The sequence below is a fragment of the Brassica oleracea genome, chromosome C8 (genome assembly GCF_000695525.1).
Source record: "Brassica oleracea var. oleracea cultivar TO1000 chromosome C8, BOL, whole genome shotgun sequence".
Classification (NCBI taxonomy): Eukaryota; Viridiplantae; Streptophyta; class Magnoliopsida; order Brassicales; family Brassicaceae; genus Brassica; species Brassica oleracea.
In genome coordinates, this window is record NC_027755.1 from 30,424,242 (window position 1) to 30,448,669 (window position 24,428).

Sequence of the window (24,428 nt, forward strand, 5' to 3'; positions counted from 1 at the left end):
AGTAAGCTGATCCAAAAGAAAGTTTATGAGAAAGCAATGAAGAGAAACCTGAGAAGTGGTCTCGAAGCTAAGGAGATCACGTGAAAGAGCTGAAACGCCGTGAGGCTTATCGTCCGTCGTGGGGCTACAACATTTCCGGTAGAGTAACTACTTTGAAAATCATTCTTAGCACTTTTGTCTATCTCACTGTTTATCAAGTTGAAGTCTCAATCTTTTAATGCAAAAGGGTCAGTAACCAAATTTCGGCATTTTCAATATTTTCGAATTGTGGGGGTATGAAAACAGAGCTGAATCCACCACTTAAACTGTCATGAAGAACTGTTAATTCTTCGGTTTAGTTGGTTTAGCGTTCGACTTCGTTTTAGTTTTTATGTGGGCTCATGTTAGTTCTTTATTGGACTTTTTTCATTTAAAGCCTAGTGGGACTATATTTCGATACCATTTGCATAAAGTTTAGTATATATATGTTTGTCTTCATTTAATTAATGGTGGTTATTTAGTATTAGGATCACGAGCTCTTTGAGAATGTTTTTGCATTAAGCAACAAGTCACGTTTGATTCTCATTGTAGTCAGTGTTAGGAATTTTAATTCTAATTGTTTAAGCAACAATTCACATTTTAATCGTATCACAAAAAACATTCATGTTCCTTTTGTAGAAGAGCCTTTCACATGATATCTAAAGAGAGCAATCATTCACCGACTTTCATAAATGTAGCCATGTCCAAGAGTTGACCTTACTTGCTATACTAGTTCACCGATTTAGGTTATGCTATTTCTTTTTTAAATCGTCTCAATTTTAATTAAATTAAAATTATTTTTATCCCACGATTTGTGGATCCAATCAAGTTGATTTCGAATCTTGTATAAAAGAAATAGTGTGTAAATAATTAGTTAGTGTTGGCAATTAGCATAACCTAAATCTTTAAATGAATTAGTAAACTAAACAAAAGAGTCACTAGATTAATGCGTATTATATGGGTTGTTTATTACCTTGATGATGTCTCCAAGTCCATTGATTTTTATGTTATAGTTAGGCTTTGTAAATTGTTAGTTTTTTTTACACAAGTATATAATGTTATTAGTTCGTCATTAAAGATTGCTTAAACCCCAAATTGTGATTTGTGAGTTTAACATAAAGTCAAAAGAAAAAAAGTCACCATTGGAAGAGTCGGAGTTGAGTTAGAATCGAAACTGAGCAATAGAAAAAGATAAGATTTTTCTTTCAAAGCGTGGCTGCCTTATTCTGCATTCCAGAGTTATCACACTATACTACCTGACATTGTGATTTTGGACCTTGGGGAGGCTAGATTAGAAATAAAAACTAAGGGGGTTATTGGAACCTGATTTTTATGGAATTTGATAATTTTAAAAGTTGAGAGGATTTTTACAAGTTAATAAGATTTAACAAATTCTATCAAAATTTTTTGCATAGGTTTTCATTACTTAGCTTGTGTATAGAATTCTATTGATTGTTATTAATAACTTTTAAAGTAAAAAACTGGTAGGAGAAAGAAAAAGAGAATCATATCATTAAATAATTTTTAAATTTTTTTATTATCATAAAATAGCTTTTAAGAAGAAAAATGACGAAAACGGTTTATTAAAAAAATTCAAAGTTTTTATTTTTAATTCGAAAATACTTTTTAAAATTATTTTTAAAAAATATTTTAATAATATTCATTTTATACTTTTTAAAGTTGTAATTTGTATTATATTAAAGTTGTGATTTGTATTATTTCATGTTTCAGTTTTGTGTATTTTGGTATGTGAGTGTATTTTATTACATAAATTTCAAAAATCTTATGAGTATATATGATATTCTCAAAGTTGAGTCTTATGAGTAAAAAAACAAAGAAAATTTATATCCCAACAACAATAGATTGAATAGAATTTAAAATCAATGAAATCTAAAAAAAATTCAATAAAAAAGTTTTAAATGGAATTTAAAAGTTCTTATCCCAATAACAATGAATTATACTTAGATTTTAAAAATTCATAAACCAATAACAAGAAAAACTCAATTTAATAATTCATTTAGAATTCTTCTACCAATAACCTCCCTTAGTTTACGATCATTTGAGGTCATTTCTCAAAATAATTAGTTTATGTGTTTTTCTTGACCATAAGAGAAGAATTTGATACAAAACAAACATTGATCAATCGACTACACCACAACTTTCAACATAACAATATATTAGTTCTATATGAACTGGTCTCATTTATCACACCACCATATATATACACACATAGATATGGTCAAAAACAAAAATAACAGAAAAGGATAGGTATGGAGATGTTGAGCAAAAAAAAAAAAATTGAGTGAAAATTGAGTAAAATTGACTAGAGAAGTGAGAGGAAACAACCTCAACATCTCTCAGCCTCATCTTCAAATTCCTCTATTTTTCTATTCAACATATATGATTGCATATTCTGATACTTACTGGACTTCAATTTGGTCAGTTGTCAAACGTTCACTAACAATTTATGACGGTGATTTACATGATACATTTTGTTTGATCTCGAGACAATCCATAATCAAAAGCAACCAGATATACAAGATCAACATATGCCTAAACCAACGAAACATTAAAAAAGCACAAAGAAGTATTAAACTAAACACATAAGCAACCTTTTGAGTTTTACATCAACAAAAGATAGAGAGTTTCCACATCAACAAAAGACAAACATAAACAACCTTTGAGTTTAACATCAACAAAAAAAAAAACATTTGAATAGAGTTTTTGAGTTTAACATCAACAAATGACAAATATCCGAATAAGGTTTTGAATTTCCATATCAACAAAAGACAAACAGAATCTTATATGGTATTAGATCTTTAAGGCAAAATAGATAGAAAGATTATCTAGCTAGCACTCAAATACTTGGTTTCTGCACATGAGTGAAGCTTTCTATGGAATCCCTCGAATTTTTATTAATAGATTCTGGCGAGTCTCAACATTTCCATCACAGTAAACCATAAATCTTTCAAGATGAGTCATGGTCACCAAGAAGGGTATCACCATCGCAACAAAGCTGTCCATATAAAGCATCTTGGCCAAAGTCGTAGATCTTCAAAACCTTATAGGCAAAAATAATCAGTAACCTCACACCTACACATGTTTCCACATGTGTTCTTAGCTTTATGTGTGAGTCTCCGAAATCATTGATGGATTTATGTTAATCTGCTTTTGCTAAAAGTATAAGCCATGTGGAACCTTGAGTTTGTTACCAAGAAAACAATGTGTGTAGCTGCGGGCAGTTGTTGAGCAATACTGACAGTGAGTCCCAGTCTGATAGCTGATCCTTATGGTGGCTCTCAATGGCTAGCTCGGTTAGGTTGGGGAATGTCAGTGTTTTGTAGCAACCGAAAGCGAGGATCTAAAATACAACTCAATTAAACGAATAAGAACTTGGTATAACAAAAAAAAAAGAGAATTACTTCTTAACTCAAAGACATGAAAAATAACATTAAAAACATAAATATATCACATTGTTTTTTATCTGAAGTATGTCTGCATACAAGAAGAGCTTCTTAATGTTGCGTATTGCGTACATAAAGTCTGAAGTATCTTTTTATGTCATTTCCAGTTCACCTTCTCCTTTTACTTCCTCTCCTCTCAGGTGAAGAACTTCTGCTTCAACAAGGGAAACAAAATCCAGAGCTTTATAATCTGCGGCTATATCATCATGGACAGTAATGTCGCTTGTTTCATATCAATAGAAATCTCAACAAATCCTCAGAATCTTAAGAGTTGAGGTAGAATCAAAGCAAGAAGCCCATTTAAACCAAGCTATGTCTTTCATCTCCAGTTCCTCAATCAAGGGACAACCACTCAAAAGGTTGTAGAAGCGTTGGCCGTCATCTCCAAAACCAACCATATCGACATTGAGATTCTTGAGACTAGGCAGAAGAACCTTCATGTTGTCAGTAAAGAGCATAACATGGTGGACAGTGCTGATTTTCAATTTCACAAGAAAACTTGCAACAAAGATGGTTTATGGTAGTCCATTATAATCATAAGACAACTGAAGCAAAGTATGAGATTGGTTACACATTTTTCCAATGCGAAGTTGATCCAACTATTGGCATCTTGAAACATATATAAATGTAACAAATTTCAAACACTCCAATGAGGTGTATGATTGTATTGATCAGCTACCAACAAATGCATTTTGAAATTGTTATTTATGTCTTTATGTTATATTGTTAATATCATGATGATTAACATTATAATTTATTTTGAAAAATTACGCAAATCAATTTAGCAATTTTTATTTCCTTTTTGATTAAGGGTTTAGCTTATAGGAATACATTGAATTTGTATATGTGATCACTATCTTATAACATAAATTTATCAAAATTGAAATTTGTTTGAATGAAAGTGCTTACCTTGTACAGATTAAACAAATGGATTTAGTCTCATATAACATATTTATCATCCATATCTCTTTATATTTTCACAACCATTTGATAAATAATATGCCAACTTTAAGAAACTTTAAAAATCTAATACCATTAATTTGAATCCAACATCATTTAAATGGTCTTCAAATTTGGAAAATCAACATTATAGTTATGAGTAATGATGCATTTTTATTCTTAGTAATATCTATTAATAAAATTGTTTTCTTTTCCACTTCTATCAATCTTTAGTACTTGAATACGTGAGTTTAAACTCATTTTGTCAAATTAATTGTGATGTTGTACTAAATCGAGTATACTAATTGATTATATTTTTCTTTACTACAATATATTAGTTTAAGAGTTCTACCATAATTTCTATTTATTTTATTAGATTGTTCTAAATATGAAATGAAGAGAAAGTGTTACGAGAAAAAGATAGAAAATATCAGTAGGGAAGAAATTATGTAGGTAAAGGTTATGTGAATTTTTTTTCCACAACCTTGAAAATCATTCTTAGCATTTTTGTCTATCAAGTTGACTTCTCAATCTTACTAATGCAAAAGGTCGGAACCCAAACATTTTCAAATTGATGAAAAAATTTCGGCATTTTCATTTTTTTCGAATTGTGGGGTTTTAAAACAGACCTGAATCCACTTAAATTGCATGAAGAATTGTTAATTCTTCGGTTTAGTTGGTTGAGCTTTCGACTTCGGTTTAGTTTTTATGTGGGCTGGGATTAGTTCTTTATTGGACTTATTTCATTTAAAGCCTAGTGAGGCTATATTACGATACCATTTCCATAAATTTTAGTATGTATATGTTGTTTGTTTTCATTTAATTAATGGTAATTTTTTAGTATTAGGATCACAAGCTCTTTGAGAATGTTTTTGCATTAAGCAACAAATCACGTTTGATTCTCATCGTAGTTAGTGTTAGGAATTTTAATTCTAATTTTAACTAAGTTTTTAAGCAACAATTAACATTTTTACTGTATCACAAAATACATTCATGTTCCTTTTGTAGAAGAGCCTTTGACATGATATCTAAATAGAGGAATCATTCACCGACTTTCATAAATGTAGCCATGTCCAAGAGTTGACCTTACTCGCTATACTCTTTTTAAATAGTCTCAAGTTTAGTTAAATTAAAATTATATTTATCTCACGATTCGTGGATCCGATTTAAGTTGATTTCGAATTATGTATAAAAGAAATAGTGTGTAAATAATTAGTTAGTATTGGCAATTAGCATAACATAAATCTTAAAATGAATTTTTAAAAAGAAAGAAAAAAGGTTGTAAAAAAATCAATATTGTAAACTAAACAAAAGAGTCACTAGATTAATGCGTATTATATGTGTTGTTTATTACCTTGATGATGTCTCCAAGTCCATTTATTTTTATGTTATAGTCAGCTTTATAAATTGTTAGTTTTTTTTTACACAAGTATATAGTGTTATTAGTCCGTCATTAAAGATTGCTTAAACCGCAAGTTGTGAGTTTAACACAAAGTCAATAAAATATAATCGAATCTGAATCCAACAAGGCACCACAATACTTGCTTTACAAAAGATAACACATTCAGTTTCGTATCCAATAGTAAACCGACACGTATACTCGCTTGTTAACTAAACAATCTAACTGCAAGACTTTTTGTACCAGAAAGAAGATCAAAACTCTTTCTCTGAGTTTCTTTTATTCTAGTTTTCAGATCGTATCGAAGAAATGGGTAACGCTATTAGGTTACTCTACCGGAAATGTTGTAGCCCCACGACGGACGATAAGCCTCACGGCGTTTCAGCTCTTTCACGTGATCTCCTTGGCTTCGAGACCACTTCTCAGGTTTCTCTTCATTGCTTTCTCATAAACTTTCTTTTGGATCAGCTTACTAGTCTTAGGTTTGGTCCCTAGTACCATCTAAGTGTAATCTTGTGTAATGATCTTTTGTCTCTTAAGCAGAATCAAATACCAATTCACAAAATTGTTTTCTTGATTCTTAAGATATTGATTATGATTGAAAAGTAATTAAATTGATCTTAGGTTCCTGAAGGGCTTGGAAGTTATGTTGTGTCTTCTATAAAGGCTCAAGCAAACTGGTGAGAGGAACAATACACATGATCATCTTGAATCTTTCTTTCTTATTTGCCTTGAAATCTTTAAATGTTCCAAAATCTGTTTTTAAGGTATGGAAAGATACTTGAAGCCTGGAAGCAAGCCAAGCCTCGGCCTCAGACCGATGAGGAAGCTGCAAGGCTTGTTATCACGACTCTAAAGGGGCATAAGAAAGCTGATGTTGAGGTACTAGTCATGTTCCAAAGTTGCAAAAAATAATACACATTTAAGAAAGATTATTGAATTTTTGTTTGTTAATGACATAACTCAGGGACTTTTGTCTTTCTATAGACTCCCTTCGCCTGGTAAGCTGGATGAGATTCCTAATGAATCACCTGTGTCTGTATCTGAAGGACTTAAATTTGAGCTTCTAACGCTTCCGGTTAGAAAACTTTATTAATTCTTTATAAAACGTTATTCTTTATGATGACAATGTTTCTAATCAAGAAATGTTATAATTGAAATAAGGTGGACCAAAAATCTGTGGCAGATGGAGATACTGTTACTGTGTATGTTAGTAGCACAGATCCTATTGTGTCATCTACGCTTCCTAAGGAAGTGAGTCTTGCAGCGGCTAAAAGAGCTAAGGCCCGTGAGAATAAGAATTACACAGAAGCAGATGCACTTCACAAGAAGATCATAGCTTCGGGTTACAGGTTTGTGTGTGTTTCATCATAGGAATCATACTGAGCTATGAAATTCATAGTTCTTCTGACCCTCTTTTTTCTTGGGCTTAGGATGATAAATGTTCAGAATAAGGAAGTGCTTGCTAAAAAGTTCAGAATAAGACTAAGGTAAAGCACTCTCATCTTAAATCTCTTGAATTAATGCTTTCTTGAGTATTAAGTTAGATGAAATGTCAACCTTAAAACTAATTGGTGATAACTGGATCAGTCGATCTCTATTATATATTACTTAAAATATTCTTTTTTAACTTCCGATGTGGGAAACGTTGTCTCTGATATTGAGTGTCTAAAAATAACTTGGGAATGAAAACAGGGGAATTGATGCACCTGAGAGTAAAATGCCTTTTGGAAAAGAGTCACATGATGAGCTACTTAAGATGGTTGAAGGTAAAAGCTTGAAGGTGTTAGTCTATGCGGAGGATCGTTATGGAAGATGTGTAGGAGATATATACTGCAATGGAAAGTTTGTACAAGAAGTTATGTTAAAGAAAGGTCTTGCTTGGCATTATCTAGCCTATGACAAGCGTCCAGAGCTTGCAAAGGCAAGATTTTGTAAACCTCAAGTCTCTTTGTATTAGTCTTTATGATGTTTTAACAGTTTTGTTTTTGGTGTTTGAGATCAGTGGGAAAATGAGGCTAAGCAGAAGCGTATAGGCTTGTGGGCAGCTAAAAATCCAGAGAAGCCATGGGATTGGAGAAAGAACAAACGTGGAGGAAACTAGCACTGTGAAGTGTGAACCCTAAGCGGCTACGTTGCTTCCTTCTCAAGTTAGGGTTTGTTCCAATTCTTGGGGTTCTGGATGCGACAGATACCTTCTATTTTCTATGTCCAGTTCAGTAACAAAAGTAACTATATTATTCTGTAATGATTAAAGATGTGATATGTTGTTGTAACTGTGAGAGCACTCTGTACATGTTTCATGTATTGATAAGTTATTGGCAATGGAGAATCTCTATTTGAACCTAGAAATAGTAGCTTGCTTAGTTGTTCTGTTTCTAAATTTAAAGAACTAATTAGTTTTATTTTTAGGTTTAACAATCTAGGGTTGAGAATTAAAAATCTTACAAAGTTGTACTAGTTGTTTATATTTGCTAAAAGTAATGTGAAAATAGTTTTTGATAAATCTTTATCATAAGGAGTGGATTGTCAAGGGCTCTAGAGGAAGAGCCTTTCATAATCTTTTGGAGTCTTTTTCTTCCTCTTGAGTTTATATCAATGCCAAAGAATAAGAAAACAGGATGGCAAGTGGGAGATCCTGCAATAAGCGTAGTGAGTGATCAGATCTGTAATCCATACCCTATGGATCTAGTGGTGAAGAGGAAAGTTCAGAATTTCTCAAAAGATCATTACCAAGTGTTTGATCCAAGTGGGAATCTACTCCTGCAAATTGATGGACAGGCTTTTGGGTTTAACCGTAAAAGGGTTATGCGTGATCCTGCTGGTTTCACAATCCTCACAGTGCGCCAAAAGGTTACAAATAGATTCAATCTTTAAAACCACAAAAGGACTCTTGCTTGAGATTGTATTTGTGTGTGTATAGGGGAATACGTTGAAGAATAAATTGGAGGTGCATGGAGGAGAGAGCAAAGAGAAAGAAGACTTGTTGTTTACGGCACAGCAATCTTTAACTGTGTCGTTGAAAACATCTTTGGTTGTTTTCTTGGCTAAGAATAATAATGTCAAGAAGGGCACACTTGTGATTTTCATGCTTCTGGTGGATACTCGAATATTTCATCCAAAGTTTTCAAATCAGATGCTCTCATTGCCGGGGTAGGGGTATAAAAGTTATAAGCAACATTCTTTAATTATCTGGACAGAAATCGTTATTGGGTGAAGTGGATTCAAATTTACTTGATTCACAAAGGATCATTCTGGAGTGTAAGAGATAACTGAACAACAGGATCTTGGATGTGGAAAAAATCCTCAAAACAAGAGTTGCTGCTAAAGGATTTCATCGGATTGATGTTAAAAACGGTGAATCTACTTCATTTTGGAATGATTACTGGTGTTCTATGGGGCGCCTCATTGAAGTGGTAGGAACAATGGGTCACATAGACTTAGGCGTATCAGCGAATGAGACAGTAGCAGAAGCCATTTCTAATCATCGAAGACGACGCCATCGTCTGACCATACTAAATAAGGTGGAAGATGAACTTGAGAAGGTGAAAAAATGAGAATCATCAAATGGCAGACATTGCGTTGTGGAAGAGTAAAGCAGAGGTTTATAAGAAGGCTTTCTCCTCAAAGAATACTTGGCTCGAGATCAGAAAAGAATATGCAACACAAGGATAGAATAAAGTATGGTTTAAGCATGCTACGCCTAAATATTCTTTTCACATATGGACAGCAATGAGAAACAGATTATCAACATATGATAGAATGCTTAATTGGAATTCAACCATCAATCCTATATGTGTTCTATGCCAACAAAGTATGGAGACACGTAATCATCTATTTTTCTCTTGTTCATATTCGAGTCAAATCTGGCAGAACCTTGTGAGAGGATTGCTTCAATCGAGATATACAGAAAAATGGGGAGATATCGTCACTCTCTTGCTTGATAGTGGACAGGAGAGTGTAAGGTTATACTTGTTGAGATACACTTTCCAAGCTTCTGCCCATACGATTTGGTGGGAAAGAAATAGGAGAAAACTTGGAGAGAAGAAACTACCATATACTTTGTTGCTAAAGACCATTGATAAGAATATGAGGAATAGACTTTCTACTATAAGGAGCCGAGGAGATCACAAGATAGATGATGGGCTTAGAGTTTGGTTTGGAACAAGATGATATGTAAATAGAAGTTTTGTCTATTCCTTTAATTTTCTATCTCATAGTTACATCATATGTAAAACAGTCTTTTTTGGATGAATAAAATTTAACATTTATTCAAAAGAAAAAAATATGTGAGCTACAGGGTTATATTATATAAGTTATATTCGTATTAATAAAAAATAACAGCACACGATCAAATTCTATTTGATTGATATGTAATAGGTTTGTGTTCATTCTCCAATGGTGTATCTTGCTAATGTGTTTCAGTATATGATTGTTTCAGGGGATCAACCTGGAAAGGCTTATCTTAAAGTTGCAGACTGTCACTGGTTGAAGGTAAGTTCTTTTGCCTTCAAACATGAATGTATTAACTAGTGCCTTCAAACATGAATGTATTAACTAGTTTCATGTTAATGATTACATTGTTGTCCATCTGCAACCGGAGAGCAAACATGATGCTGCTAACGCCTACGCCGAAGCTGCTAAATGCTACAAGAAACTTAACCTTGGGGAAATTGAGAGGTCACCTGGGGAAATTGAATGTGTCATACATAATCAATAGCTACCAGTTTGGAATTGACAGTCAGAAATATATGAGTAATTATCAACTCTCTTTGCGTATATCGTGTCCTAATATGACCATGATCTTGATCTTTTATGTAGAGGCTGCTTCTTGTCTGAACTCTAGAATGAGCAGTAGATATATTCTAAGAGATAGGAAGGTTTCAACATGGCTACCAGATACCACAAGGTATCTCTTTTGAGCATGAATACTCTTACGTAGACATTGTCTTCCTTGTCCATGTTATGTATGTTGTGGATCCACTGGATATGTTGGGATGGATAGATTGATAAGGGTTTGGTGTATCTCGGACAAAGGCAATCCACTCGGCAGTAACTTGATTAAGTATTTTTCTTCATCAAGATCAGTTGTTTATACACGAGACTGGATAATCAAAAAAGAAATACTTGTATGTTAAAGCATCAACACATAAAAAACACAGCCAAACTTATTGGTAAACAGAGACTAGTGTCTAAAAATAACATATAGTTTTTATGTTAATCTGATTTTGCTAAAAGTATAACCCATGTGGAAACTTGAGTTTGTTACCAAGAAAACAGCTTGTGTAGCTTTGATAGCTGATCCTTGTGGTGGCTCTCAACCAATGCTGTATTTCAATTTCTCAAGAAAACTTGCAACAAAGATTCTTTCTAGCAGTCCATTATACTCATAAGACAACTCACTGAAGCAAAGTGTAAGATTGGTTACACGTATGTTCAATGCGAAGTTGATCCAACTATTGGCGGCTTGGATACAAAAGTGTAAGTAATTTCAAATTTTTATTCAATGAGTTGTTTGATTGTAGTCATCAGCTACCAACAAACATCTTTGTTACAAAATGCATTATGAAATTGTTATCTCTGTTTTTATGTTATATGGTTAGTATCATGATGATTAACATTATAATTTATCTTGAATAAAAATTACACAAGTCAATTTTTGGGCAATTTTCATTTTCTTTTTGATTAAGAGTTTAGCTTATAGGAACACATTGATTTGTATATGTGATCACTATCTTATAAGATAAGCTTATCAAAATTGAAATTTGTTTGAATGAAAGTGCTTACCTTACCTAAGATCACTTATAACTTCGGATGTAAAAGACTTTGTCTCTACTATTGAGTGCCTAAGAACAATTTGGGAATGAAAACAGGGGAATTGATGAACCGGAGAGTAAAATGCCTTTTGGAAAAGAGTCACATGATGAGCTACTAAAGATGGTTGAAGGAAAAAGCTTGAAGGTGTTAGTGTACACAGAGAATCGTTATGGAAGATGCGTAGGAGATATATACTGCAATGGAAAGTTTGTACAGGAAGTTATGTTAAAGAAAGGTCTTGCTTGGCATTATCTAGCCTATGACAAGCGTCCAGAGCTTGCAAAGGCAAGATTCTGTAAACCTTTAAGTCTCTTTTTGTATTAGACTTTATAATGTTTTAACAGTTTCCTTTTTTTGGTGTCTGAGATCAGTGGGAAAATGAGGCTAAGCAGAAGCGTATTGGCTTGTGGGCGGCTAAAAATCCAGAGAAGCCATGGGAGTGGAGAAAGAACAAACGTGGAGGAAACTAACACTGTGACCCTAAGCGGCTACGTTGCTTCCTTCTCAAGTTAGGGTTTGTTCCAATTCTTGGGGTTCTGGATGCGACAGATACCTTCTATTTTCTATGTCCAGTTCAGTAACAAAAGTAACTATATTATTCTGTAATGATTAAAGATGTGATATGTTGTTGTAACTGTGAGAGCACTCTGTACATGTTTCATGTATTGATAAGTTATTGGCAATGGAGAATCTCTCTTTGAACCTAGAAATAACAGCTTGCTTAGTTGTTCTGTTTCTAAATTTAAAGAACAAATTAGTTTTATTTTTAGGTTTAACAATCTAGGGTTAAGAATTAAAAATCTTACAATTGTAACTTGTTTTCTAGTTGTTATATTTGCTAAAAAGTAATGTGAAAATAGTTTTTGATAAATCTTTATCATAAGGAGTGTATCAAGGGCTCTAGAGCAAGAGCCTTTCATAATCTTTTGTAATTTTTTTTTCTTCTTCTTGAGTTTATCTCAATGCCAAAGAATAAGAAAACAGAATGGCAAGTGGGAGATCCTGCAATAAGCGTAGTGAGTGATCAGTTCTGTAATCCATACCCTATGGATCTAATGGTGAAGAGGAAAGTTCAGAATTTCTCAAAAGACTATTACCAAGTGTTTGATCCAAGTGGGAATCTACTCCTGCAAATAGATGGACAAGCTTTTGGGTTTAACCGTAAGAGGGTTATGCGTGATCCTGCTGGTTTCACAATCCTCACAATGCGCCAAAAGGTTACAAATAGATTCAATCTTTAAAATCACAAAAAAGACTCTTGCTTGAGATTTTGTATGTGTGTGTGTGTGTGTATAGGGGATTACGTTGAAGAACAAATGGGAGGTGCATGGAGGAGAGAGCAAAGAGAAAGAAGACTTGTTGTTCACGGCACAGCAATCTTTAGCGGTGTCTTTGAAAACATCTTTGGATGTTTTCTTGGCTGAGAATAATAATGTCAAGAAAAGCAGTACTTGTGATTTTCATGCTTCGGGTGGATACTCAAATATATCATTCGAAGTTTTCAAATCGGATGCTCTCATTGCAGGGGTAGGGGTCAGTTATAAAACATTTCTTTATTTATGTACTTTTGGTGCTTTTCACACATTGGTCAAGAACTGAGATGTTACAATGGATGTGGGGATGTTTGCAGGTGACACATAAGTTTACATGGGGAAGTTTCTGCAAAGGGAAATATAATTTCAGGGTGAGAGTGAATCCAGAGGTGGATTATGCTTTTATCATTGCTTTGCTTGTTATGGTTGATGACAATGAGAATTGGTGTTAGACTTTCTTAATCAATATCTTACGTTTGGTTTCATTCACATGCTGTCTGTGTGTATGTATTGCTTTGTTTCAAGTTGTATGTAAGAACTTTTTCAATGTAACATCTATGCGCTAATGCTTGTCAGAACTGAAGTGGCACTTCCATTGTTTGGTCGAACAAAGACCTTTCCACACAAAACTATTGTGAAAGTGTGATCGCAGAAAGATGAAATTTATTTGAATTTTCATGAAAACAATGTACACAAATCAAATCTCCAAGTAGTTGAGAAGTTCACAAAGTTTAAGTAATGAGAGACAGAACAAATATAGTCGTGATATCAAACAAACCCGTTTTGACCAAACCTCTTAAGAAACCTTAAAACTCATAAACCAGACACAATAAAGAGTCGAACATGAAGTAGTACGAACACAAATGATGAAAGCACACCAGTAATAATGAATAAGACCAAAGCTTCGGACGGATAGAGATATGTTTAGGTAAGATCATCCTCTTCAAGCTCCTTTGCCTTCAGCTTCTCCTTCACCCTCAACAACATTGTTGTCTTCCATGAATCCTGCAACAATACCAATTCCATGATAAAGATCAGACCAAGGTAACAAGACAACATTTTTCATGGTATGAGATTTATGGTGTCCCGTACCAGCGGAGTCATGCTATCAAATTCCTTGACAACGTCTGTGAACTTTGCGATGTCTTCTTCATCGATAGCAGAAGCAAGATCCTATCCATGGGATTTAATGCACTTACTTTAGAATACTTTATGTAAAGCTACACTGCACTTACTTTAGCATACTTTATGTAAAGCTACACTCTCTCATAATCAAATACAAAACACAGTTTAAAGCCTTACAGATAAGAATTTGCATTCTCGTGTTCCAGTAAAAGTTGGATCCAGATCCTGCAGAAAACAAGAAGTTAGAAATTATGCCAAAGTTCTTCCAAAGAAAACACCAGAATGCTTATGTGGGGAAGAAAGAAGAAGAACCTGATATTTCTCCAGAGCGTTGGTGATGGAAACAACATCAGCTTTGCAGAGGTGGCACAAGCCAGCATTGAGAAGATGGCCCTTAACTCCATACTTAAGCAAGTTATTGCCGAGTGAATGGCGTGCAATTTCTTCATAAATCTTGATTGCCTTCTCATATCTGTTAGAGATACACCAAGCCTTTATCAATCAATCCATTCAAATCAAAGTAAATAAAAAGCTATCAGTGCTGCCAGTGCATAGTGAACATCATGAATATATTTTATGGATTGGTCATAGAATTTTGAAGTCAGGGGGTTCCAGCTGAGCATCGTACAGCATGTCAGCTCAGTAGCAAGGACGAGAAAGCCAAAAAGAAAAAAAAGGAAGAGGAAGGTTCATATAAACTTACTGCTCCAACTGGGAAGCATATTGTGCCACCTTTAGATTGCACTGGTTTGCAGAAGTGGTCACTTCTTCATTTTGAAAGAACTCAGCTGCCTTTTCAAAGTAATCAATAGCCTGCTCTATCTTCTGGTCTGCTTCATAATACTCAGCAATTTCCTGTCAAAAGAGCAAAGCCATTAATGTACCTATTAGTACAAACTATTTACAGAAAAGATAATTCGCACCAATATTACTACTATATAGTGTAAAAACACATATCCAGTGGATCCAACATATATACATAAGGAAACATGGACAAGGAAGGCATGCTCAATGTATGTATTATTCAATTCATGCTCAAAAGAGAATACCTTGTAGTATCTGGCAGCCATGTTGAGCCTCCCTATCTCGCAGAAAATATTCACAGCTCGCTCTAGACAAGATGCAGCCTCTGCATAAAAGATCACAGCTATGTTAGGACACATGCATAGCGAAAAGAAAACACAAAGAATGTTGATAACCGCTCCTATATTACTGACACTGTCAATTGCAAAAGATGATACAACAAATTTGACCTATACATACCATTAGTGTCAACTTTCTTGTAGCATTTAGCAGCTTCGGCATAAGCATTAGCAGCATCATGTTTGCTGTCAGACTGCACATAGACAGCAATGTTATCATAACACACAATAGTTCAATACATATGTCCGTAGGCAAAAGAAGTTACCTTCAAGTGACAGTCTGCAACTTTAAGATAAGCCTTTCCAGCTAGATCCCCTGAACAAATCATATATCAAACACATTAGCAAGACACACTTGTGGAATTGAGCATTAATCTATTAAAAATTAATCAAAATTATACACTGAATGATTAAACCTTTCTACACGTTACAATCAATCAATCAATCAGTCACAAGTTTCTTACAGATCAAATAGGCCTAACCCTACACGTGACATGACCATGGATGGATCGCCGTAACCTAAGATCAGATCATATCAATTTCTCGGAAACCCATAAAGAAAAAAACGAAAACTTTACATGATTTGGCGAGCTTATAGGAATTAGCAGCTTTCTCGAGGAGATCGGCAGCATCCTCGTGCTTAGATCCGAATATTCCCCATCCGTTGAGCTTCTTCTCTGCCTTCTTCTCAAATTCCTCCGCTCTCACCAGATGATCCCCCATAACTTCCCTAGACTCTGACTTCAAATCGACTCCGATCGTATGCTTTCTATTGTTCTCGTTTCCTTTTCTTCCTCGAGAGGGTTTGCTTCGTTGCAAATGAGGGAGGAGAAATCGATCGGGAGGAAGAATAGATTTTTCAACCGGCTTAATTGGGCCGTATATGGGCTTTTATACCTTTGTCTTTGTTTACGATTTGAGCCCATCTACGAAATGCCTTTTGTATTTTGTAACTAGTCGTCTTTCTCCTTTATCTTCTTTGCAAAATTTGTAAGGCATCGAGTTTATTTAGTTAATTATTATGTCGTTTGTTTCTGATTATGGTTAATAAAGTTGTCATATCACACTTTGGATTAAGTAATTAACCGTGTATTATGGATTTTGTAGTTTATTTGGGTCATGAAACTGGACATATACAGAAATGTTACATCCACAAGTATATTCAGATCCGTTTTGTATATTTCCAGCTTACTAATCCAAATGCATTTATGTTTTCTGTTAATCTGTTTACATGCAAAGTCGCAAAAAGTTCCTAAATTAATCTTGAGATAACAGTAACGACACTTGGAAACAAGTTCAATAATATTAACCAATAACCACCAAACTAGATATAGTTGATTTTATTCGCGAGAGATTGATTCATATATTATATGATATAAAACAAAACAAAATACATTATTCTTAGTTCGTTTGACTGATCACGTCTTCTATTGTTTAATCGATATGCCATTTCGTTTTCGTGATCAAAAGTCTCAAAACGTCTGCTCTTAAGTTAATTTCTACACGTGAGAATATGGTTCCTGCCGCCTATACTAATTCAAAACGAGTTTTGGGAGCTTATTTATACTCGATACTAAAATTAGATGAGAAGTGGTAATACACTTCCTAGCCATTTTCCCGTCTAGATACATTCTCTTTTGTAATGAAAATGAACGGTTCATTGTTTCGGACAAGATCCAAGTGGGACACTGTCTGGAGGACCCACATAATATTCGTATTTTTATAAATGAACAATTAAAAGCAAAAAAAAAGGTATAAAATTAGGTGTAAAATTTCCTTTCAACTCGTGAATCCTGAGTCGAACAAAAATATTTTCTTTCCTGATTATTTTTTTGTATTGTTTATACGTTTTTAAGTACGTGACGAAAGATCATTTGGTGATCTCAGTGATGTGATTAGACCAGCCTGTCTGTACCGCCAATGATCAAATATCAGTCTTCCGATCTTACCCCGAACAGTGAAGCCACTGTGCCCAATGTCAACGGGTGTTTACGTACTTTCATTGTTTCTCCCTGTGGCTATAAGAAGCCGCGTCTTCGTGTCACACATTACACACCAAAAGAAAAAATAAAAAATAAAATAAAAATTTCCTTCCCGCCGGCGATTTTTTCAAGTTTCTCCGGCGGTGGAAAAAATGTCTCCTCCGATCAAAAGTCCTCTCTTGCCAAAGCAAGAACCGTCTTCTGAGAAACATGGATCTACCTCCGGCGTCGTTTTCAACGTGTCGACGAGTATAATCGGAGCCGGTATAATGTCGATGCCGGCGGCGTTTAAAGTTCTCGGAGTTGTCCCAGCTCTTTTGATCATCACGATCATCGCTTGGCTATCCACAATATCTGTTGGCTTTCTTATGAAATCAACTCTCGCCGGAGAAGCGACCACGTACGCCGGAGTTATGAAAGAGTCGTTCGGTAAAGCAGGTTCCGTGGCTGTACAGGTTGCTACAATGGTTGCTACTTTTGGATGCATGGTTATCTTCTCGATCATTATAGGTAGGCTGCCGGTTCGGTTTATTTGGTTCTCGTATTTTTGGTTTCCGGTTCTGCCACAATCCTATCGATGTGAACCAAAAAAATCAGTTCGGTTAGGTTTTGGTAGGCTTTAGTTTTTTTATTGTTTTTGATTAGAATTTGGTATAATTTTCATTAAAATCTAGATATTTTTTGGTTAAATTTGGTTAGTTCGTTTAATTTGGTTTGGTTATTTTGGTTAATTCGGTTTGGTTAATTCGGTAAAGATTGAATCGTTTGTTACTATATGAAGTACTAGAGGTTGCTGAGTTTGTGTTTGGTGTTTTGTCATCTCAGGAGATGTGCTCTCCGGTAATGACAATGGAGGATCTGTTCATCTTGGAGTTTTGCAAGAATGGTTTGGTTCTCACTGGTGGAACACGAGGATCTTCTCTTTGTTGTTTATCTACGCCTTCGTCTTGCTTCCATTAGTCTTGTGCAGACGTGTAGAAAGACTTGCGTTTAGTTCTGCCATATCGTTTCTTCTTGCTGTGCTCTTTGTCGTCATAAGCTCGGTGCTAGCGATCTCCGCGTTGATGGAAGGCCAAACGAAGAACCCGAGACTTTTTCCGGATTTAACCAATGGAGGATCGTTCTGGAATCTCTTCACAGCTTCTCCTGTTATAGTAACAGCCTTCACGTTTCATTTCAATGGTAAGAATCCATCTCTTACACCCAATGTTCAAGAAATCGGTAGGCTGTAATTAAACGTTTTATAGGAGATTATTGATTAGGCGCGCGTCTAGAGCTATTTTTGAACTTCTAAATAAATTTTTTTAAAAATATCATACAAAAAAATCGTTTTATGTACCCCAATTTAACGCCTAGACTTGACAGGCGCCTAGCTACCGCCTTAACCTACTTTTAGAACACTGCTTACACCAAACCAGTCTTGTTTCTTGGTTTCTGTCATGTTTCTGAGTTTGTTTTTTTCGTGCAGTTCATCCAATTGGATTCGAGCTCAAGGATCCTTTACATGTGATCCCAGCAACTAAGATCTCTGTGATCTTGTGCGCTGCAATATACTTCGCCACTGGGCTCTTTGGATATCTCCTGTTTGGAGATGCAACAATGTCTGATATTCTAGTGAACTTTGACGAGAGTTCAGGCTCTTCCATTGGTTCTCTTCTCAATGACATCGTCAGGCTCAGCTACGCACTTCACCTCATGCTCGTCTTTCCTCTCATGAACTTCTCACTGAGAGCTAACCTCGACGAGCTCATGTTCCCAACAATGAAGGCTCCATTGGCAAAAGACACAAAAAGATTTGTTGGACTAACTCTAGCTTTACTGATCTGCTGTTTCTTGTCTGCTATCGCTGTGCCGGACATTTGGTACTTCTTTCAGTTCTTGGGATCAACCACCACAGTTTCCATAGCGTTCATATTTCCAGCCGCCATTGTCTTAAGGTACATAAGCTTTCATTGTTTCCTTTATCAGTTGCTACAAATTTTCTTGTAGAACCTTAAACTCAAGTGTTTTATGATTTTGAAATGGTAGGAATGTCAATGGTGTATCGACCTCAAGGGAGAAGATTGTAGCTGCGATTATGCTGGTTCTTGCTGTTGCCACTAGCATCGTCGCCATCTCGACGAATTTATACAGTCTCACATCAAAATGATTGTTTGAAAAAAAAAAGAGTTTTGGAAACAGTCCCCTCTATGATCACTTCAAAAGAAATCTGTAAAATTATTAGCTTCCCCTAGCATTTATATTTTGTTGTATCTTTGTGAAATAGAGATTTGTCAGAAAATGCAATGTAGTAGCTTTAGGAAGTGCAATATTTTGTTACTACATGAATCAGAGAAACCGAAACTGTTGTAAATCTTTTGAAACTTATTCCTTAGCTTCCTTGTTTTCGTAGACCATTATTCAATTGAACAAAGAGCATTGGAATCAAACAATATTCAGCATTAAGAATAGAAGCTATATAATCAAACCGTTTCTTTCTTTTGGAACAAAACTCAAGAGTTCTAACTTGGAAAGGAGGTAAGATAAGCTTAGGATTATAGAGATAAGCCTACACTTATGATCCTTGTCCTACACTTTTTTTGAAAAGACTATCATCAGCTGGAAGAGACAGAGAGGTCTTTATCATCTAGCTTCTTGAGTATGTTAGACTTGTATGTTGAAATGTCTGAATCTTCCGAGGAATCTGGAGTCGATTTGACGATAGAGAGTGCTCCTTTAGATCCCAGGAAGTTGGCAGCTTCATCTGCAGTAAAAGAAGAGTTAGAATCCAGATGCACTTGGCCTTAAGCATCCTGAAATCCTTAAGTTCAATGAGATGAAAAAACAGAAGAATAACAAAAAAATGTTTTGAAAATTAAGACTTGCCTGATTTAGAGAGAGCAGCAAGAGCCTTAAGAGCTTCTTTCCTTGTCTTGTCATCTTTAGCAGCGCCCAGCATATGAAGAAGCTCTTGAGCCCCACCCAACTCTACAACTTTCATCCTCCTTTCATCTTTTATAGAACCAAACCAAAACAATTAAAACCAAACCAGCTAGAAACAAGTTCACTGGTGGGAGACGAGATAAGTTACATAAGTATATTAAACCATCAAGGCTTTACCATCAATGGCGAAACGGGAAAGCCTAGAAGCTCCTATCCTCTTAAACAAGGGATCCTTCACATGTAAAAGCGAGACTGATTGCTGAATCAAAGTATCACCTAAAAAACCCAGCGAGTAACAAGTAAAACCTCATCAGTAAATCACACAAGCTGATTTTTGAATCATAGAGATGCGCACATACCCATATAAGGGAAGAACTGGTATCCAACATAGGTTGCCGTCCCAGCAAAGAAAAGCTTCAGCATCCATCCTATTTTCCTCTCAGCTTCTTCCTCCAATGTAAGGTCCTCTAGAAAACGGAAGCAAACAACATCAGCAAACCCCCAACTCTAAGTCCCTCCTCTACTCTGTCTCTTATTTTCTCCACTGTAACTAAGAGTAGACTACAAATGAACCAACTGAAGTGACAACTTTGGAGTAAAATTACAAGCAAAATGTGATTATTCCAACTGAAACTGAGACTCTTCACTACTGTGAAAGTGACAATGGACTTGATTACTAGTTACTACTACTAATGAACCCAAAGCTCATCAATTATCAAGTCAATGGTTACTTTCAGCACTGTAACTAAAAGTAGACTACTAAATTACTAATTGATCAAACAAAGTAACCACTTTGGAGTAAAATTACAAGCAAATGTGATTGAAAATCGAGTCTTTTTAATACTGTTACTACTACTGAACCCCACGAGGGAGGAGATCAAAAGGAGGCACCTTTCTTGGTCAACGAGGAGAAGTCCCGAGATCGAGGATACCCATTTCTCCCTCTGCGAAAATGCTGCAAATTTTAAAATTCAGATTTCAGACGAATCGGTGGTGACGACGACCCGTTAAACCCATTGATATGGAAAACAACAAAAGAAAGGTAAAGAGATGTTTGAAAAGAGGAAAAGATGAAGAGAGTCTTGGGAAATTTACGTTAGCGAGGCGAGCAGCAAGGATTCGCATGACTTATCAGAGCTTGTGTGATCTTCCTCTCTCTCGTCTTCTTCTTCGACCCACCTGTGTGTGTGTTGAGGTTCTTTGGTCCTAAATTGTAAGAAACCTAATTTATCAGGGAGATGTAATAATTGTAACAAATTCGAAATAGAGTTTTTAATGGGCCTTTGTGTTTTCCCTTTTCGAACATGCTATATTCGTTGACCGACATGCAAATTTTCATATTCTTCAATAATGGATCACTCCTTCCAAGCTGGGTCATTATGTAATTACCCGTCTAAAATATAAATAAAACTTCTCAATAAACTATACTGTACTATAAAATTTTGATGTCTTAAATTTTTATAAAGTTGTTTATATGGCTGTTTTCTAAGGTTGCTAAAAAAATGTTGTTTTCTAAGTTTTAACTCAAGTTCAACTCTGACTCCTCCAAGTATTTCTCTTTTATAGGAGATATTTTCGAAGGATTCATTTTTTTCTTTGATAAAGACAAATTTACTGTCTAAAATGTATAAAACACTATATTGTGTATACCCAAATACTAGAAAAGCTAATAATATATTTTCTTCAATTATATAATATATATATATGCTATGTGAAAGATAGAGAATAAAATTATTTGAAAGAAAAAACAACGAGTGATGTTTGGTTTGTGTAGAGAAAAGCCGCCCCCGTGACCTAACTCTCTAAGATAATTTTTTGGCACTTAGGAGAGGAGAGTGGGGCAGATGGGAATGGGTATTGTTTTGTGCACTCTTGTTAATATATGTTTTCAATGTTTAGTTTTGTCCTTTCGGTTCTTTCTAAAGTTTAATTTACGGTCCATGCAAATTCACATCTTGGAGTTTATAACTAATGAGTTGTCTTCTAACATCCATATGTCACGAGAGATAGAGAGAGACAGAGAGACATGGACAATGCAGTGTATATATATATACCAGGAAATATATGTGGATTAAAGCCGTAAATGAAAAGTTGAATCACTCCGTTACGTATGTATAATAGATCATTACAATTAAATTGTATCAAAACGGGACAAGAAATTTTTTCCCCGTCTGAAACTTTTTTATTTAATAAAATTCATCAATGACAACAACAAAGAAGTTAATAGAATACATAGCATCAAAAAGTTTAAAACAAAATTTTAAGAAATACATCTAAATAATTAGAAATATGATATGACAAATGCAACTTAAAAAAAAAAATCAGTGGTAAATCCAAAACTGAAATTAATGTGGGTTTTTGCCAATACATTGATATCATAATCTTGTCAACATTTTATGACAACATTGAAGTTATTTCCCGCATCACAACTTCAGTCACGTTCATTCATACAAAACAAAAGTTTTTGATCAATGGGGTTGGGCTAGTAGCACTCGAAGGAAAACTCTAATACGGTGAATCCGTCCGTTGGTCACCAGAGAATTTACAAATGTCAACATTGTTCGGACGCAGAAATTAGTCGGTTAGTTTCCGTTTCCAGACACCGTGGTTAATTCAAAAAAAAAATCTCTTAATTCAAAAAAGATCACTTCAATAAAAAAAAATCTAACTTATCAAAAAACTTACAGCAACCATTACAAAGAAGATTAAAGCAAAACGAATGTATCTCAAGTTACAAAAATTGAAAAGAAAAAAGAAACAAAAATGTCTTCAAAAACTGTCGAGAAAACAAAAAAAACATAATAATATCAAACAAATAATAAGAAAAAAATAGAAGAGAAATTCTATCGCAGTGCTATGCAAACCACCTATGCGGGACGGCTAGGGTTTTTAATACCACGGCTCATAGAATATGAGATAAGTTAATGGAAATTTATTAATTACCAAATTTAAGTAAGTACTAGATTCTGAGGGTATGTTTTTTTGAAATTTCTTTGAGAAATTTAATTTATGTATTTATGTTTTTAATCATATTTTTTTAAATATTAATTCAATATAATTTTTGGCAACTGTTTATATTAACTGATCTGTAGGAATAAATATAACTGATAATATTATTAAAATATATTATTCAAATATTAAAAGTGGTTAGAGTCGTAGTATATTTAGATGCAATTATAAAAAAAATTAGTTATTTTTTAAGTATGTCATATGGAGAAGTAATTGTTGAACTAATCATTTATCAATTGGTCATGATTCTGATTTAATAGAGTAGATATTTTACATAATAATGTATTCATATAAATATAATTAAACTAAGAAATAAAATAATCGATTTTATTAACCCATCTTGCAGTTGTTTTAATTTTACTAAAATAAACAAAAGTGGATCAATCCATTTTTAATCTATTTAGTTGAAATTTGTTTTAATTTTTTTTTAATAAAATGAATTACTATATTTTTTTTAACTTGTTTTATATTTAACAAATATTTTGTATATTTGATTTAATAACATGCAAAAACTACAATCTTGAAAACATAAATCATTATTTGATACATAAAAATATTATAAATATTAACTAACTTTAAATATTTTATTTTTATTAAATAAATATATAATGATTTTATTTGTGACCATAATAACTGAAAAAAATTCATTTTACTTAAATCATATATATAAAGTTGCACAAACACAAAGATTATAAGAATTTCTCTTCTTATTAGATTTAAAAACTCTCTCAAAACTAAACCTTTCAATGTGTTTCTCTTGATGGAACATCTCTCCATAAGAACTCTTTATATAGGAAGAAGCTACATCTTTTCCTAAAGGCGAAACTACATCTTTTCCTAAAGGCGAAGCTACATCTTTTCCTAATAATAATATGGAAACATTCCTAAGATCGATATGTTTTCCTTTTTCCTTAACCCATCAAACTTCACTTTAATGAGTTAACTTGCTCCTTAAGTTAATTGGAATTAACCAACATTCTCCCCCTTAATTCCAACTTGAATCTTAGGTATGTTGATCTTCTGAACTCCGATGAACTTCCATAGACCGTTACTAGGTGCATCGCATTTCTTCGATACGATGTTGCATCAGAACGTGAGTATAGATGCTTCACTCCTTCTCTATGACTCTCTCTTAAGCATCATATGGTGCTTCGATACGATGTTGCATCAATCTCAGGCTCCTCCTCTGCCTTTGATACTTTCAAACTCGTGTGCATCAGAACGTGAGTATAGTTACATGACTCCATCTTCGTCTTGACAAGTATACCTTGCGCGTATCCTTCTTGTTTGATGTGAAT

General features: G+C 34.3%; 5 protein-coding genes and 1 pseudogene across 7 annotated transcripts; 4 read left to right on the forward strand and 2 right to left on the reverse strand.

Moving 5' to 3' along the window:
• Positions 1-6,057: 6,057 nt before the first annotated feature.
• LOC106307622 (staphylococcal-like nuclease CAN1) lies at positions 6,058-12,320 on the forward strand. Of its 2 annotated transcripts, none has more exons than XM_013744625.1 (9): positions 6,058-6,246; positions 6,445-6,500; positions 6,588-6,702; positions 6,788-6,898; positions 6,985-7,172; positions 7,254-7,310; positions 7,516-7,744; positions 7,826-7,941; positions 12,117-12,320. In XM_013744625.1, the coding sequence occupies exons 1-8, from the start codon at positions 6,130-6,132 to the stop codon at positions 7,922-7,924; spliced, it is 972 nt and encodes a 323-aa protein (XP_013600079.1). In that variant the 5' UTR covers positions 6,058-6,129; the 3' UTR covers positions 7,925-7,941; positions 12,117-12,320. The 2 variants fall into 2 exon arrangements, 1 of the variants encoding a protein (XP_013600079.1); XR_001263362.1 differs by having other exon boundaries at positions 6,059-6,246; positions 7,826-7,976; positions 12,152-12,320.
• LOC106309156 lies at positions 8,419-12,107 on the forward strand (annotated as a pseudogene).
• Positions 12,321-12,599: 279 nt separating the features above from the next.
• LOC106311314 (protein LURP-one-related 14) lies at positions 12,600-13,402 on the forward strand. Of its 2 annotated transcripts, none has more exons than XM_013748514.1 (3): positions 12,600-12,854; positions 12,934-13,170; positions 13,280-13,402. In XM_013748514.1, exons 1-3 carry the CDS (start codon positions 12,600-12,602, stop codon positions 13,400-13,402), a joined length of 615 nt encoding a protein of 204 aa, XP_013603968.1. The 2 variants fall into 2 exon arrangements, with proteins under 2 accessions (XP_013603968.1, XP_013603967.1); XM_013748513.1 differs by having other exon boundaries at positions 12,934-13,164; positions 13,268-13,402.
• Positions 13,403-13,605: 203 nt separating this feature from the next.
• On the reverse strand, positions 13,606-16,056 carry LOC106307624 (alpha-soluble NSF attachment protein 2). Its single transcript, XM_013744627.1, has 9 exons — positions 15,796-16,056; positions 15,484-15,533; positions 15,339-15,411; positions 15,125-15,204; positions 14,779-14,930; positions 14,388-14,547; positions 14,253-14,300; positions 14,043-14,123; positions 13,606-13,955 (listed from the first exon to the last, which is right to left on the reverse strand). The coding sequence occupies exons 1-9, from the start codon at positions 15,938-15,940 to the stop codon at positions 13,875-13,877; spliced, it is 870 nt and encodes a 289-aa protein (XP_013600081.1). The 5' UTR covers positions 15,941-16,056; the 3' UTR covers positions 13,606-13,874.
• Positions 16,057-17,267: 1,211 nt separating this feature from the next.
• Positions 17,268-19,554, forward strand: LOC106307306 (probable sodium-coupled neutral amino acid transporter 6). The gene is made up of 4 exons (XM_013744223.1): positions 17,268-17,709; positions 18,025-18,381; positions 18,668-19,136; positions 19,228-19,554. The coding sequence occupies exons 1-4, from the start codon at positions 17,352-17,354 to the stop codon at positions 19,346-19,348; spliced, it is 1,305 nt and encodes a 434-aa protein (XP_013599677.1). The 5' UTR covers positions 17,268-17,351; the 3' UTR covers positions 19,349-19,554.
• Positions 19,544-21,354, reverse strand: LOC106307307. Its single transcript, XM_013744224.1, has 6 exons — positions 21,217-21,354; positions 21,013-21,076; positions 20,481-20,588; positions 20,299-20,397; positions 20,065-20,190; positions 19,544-19,942 (listed from the first exon to the last, which is right to left on the reverse strand). Exons 1-6 carry the CDS (start codon positions 21,244-21,246, stop codon positions 19,794-19,796), a joined length of 576 nt encoding a protein of 191 aa, XP_013599678.1. The 5' UTR covers positions 21,247-21,354; the 3' UTR covers positions 19,544-19,793.
• Between the last annotated feature and the right edge of the window lie 3,074 nt (positions 21,355-24,428).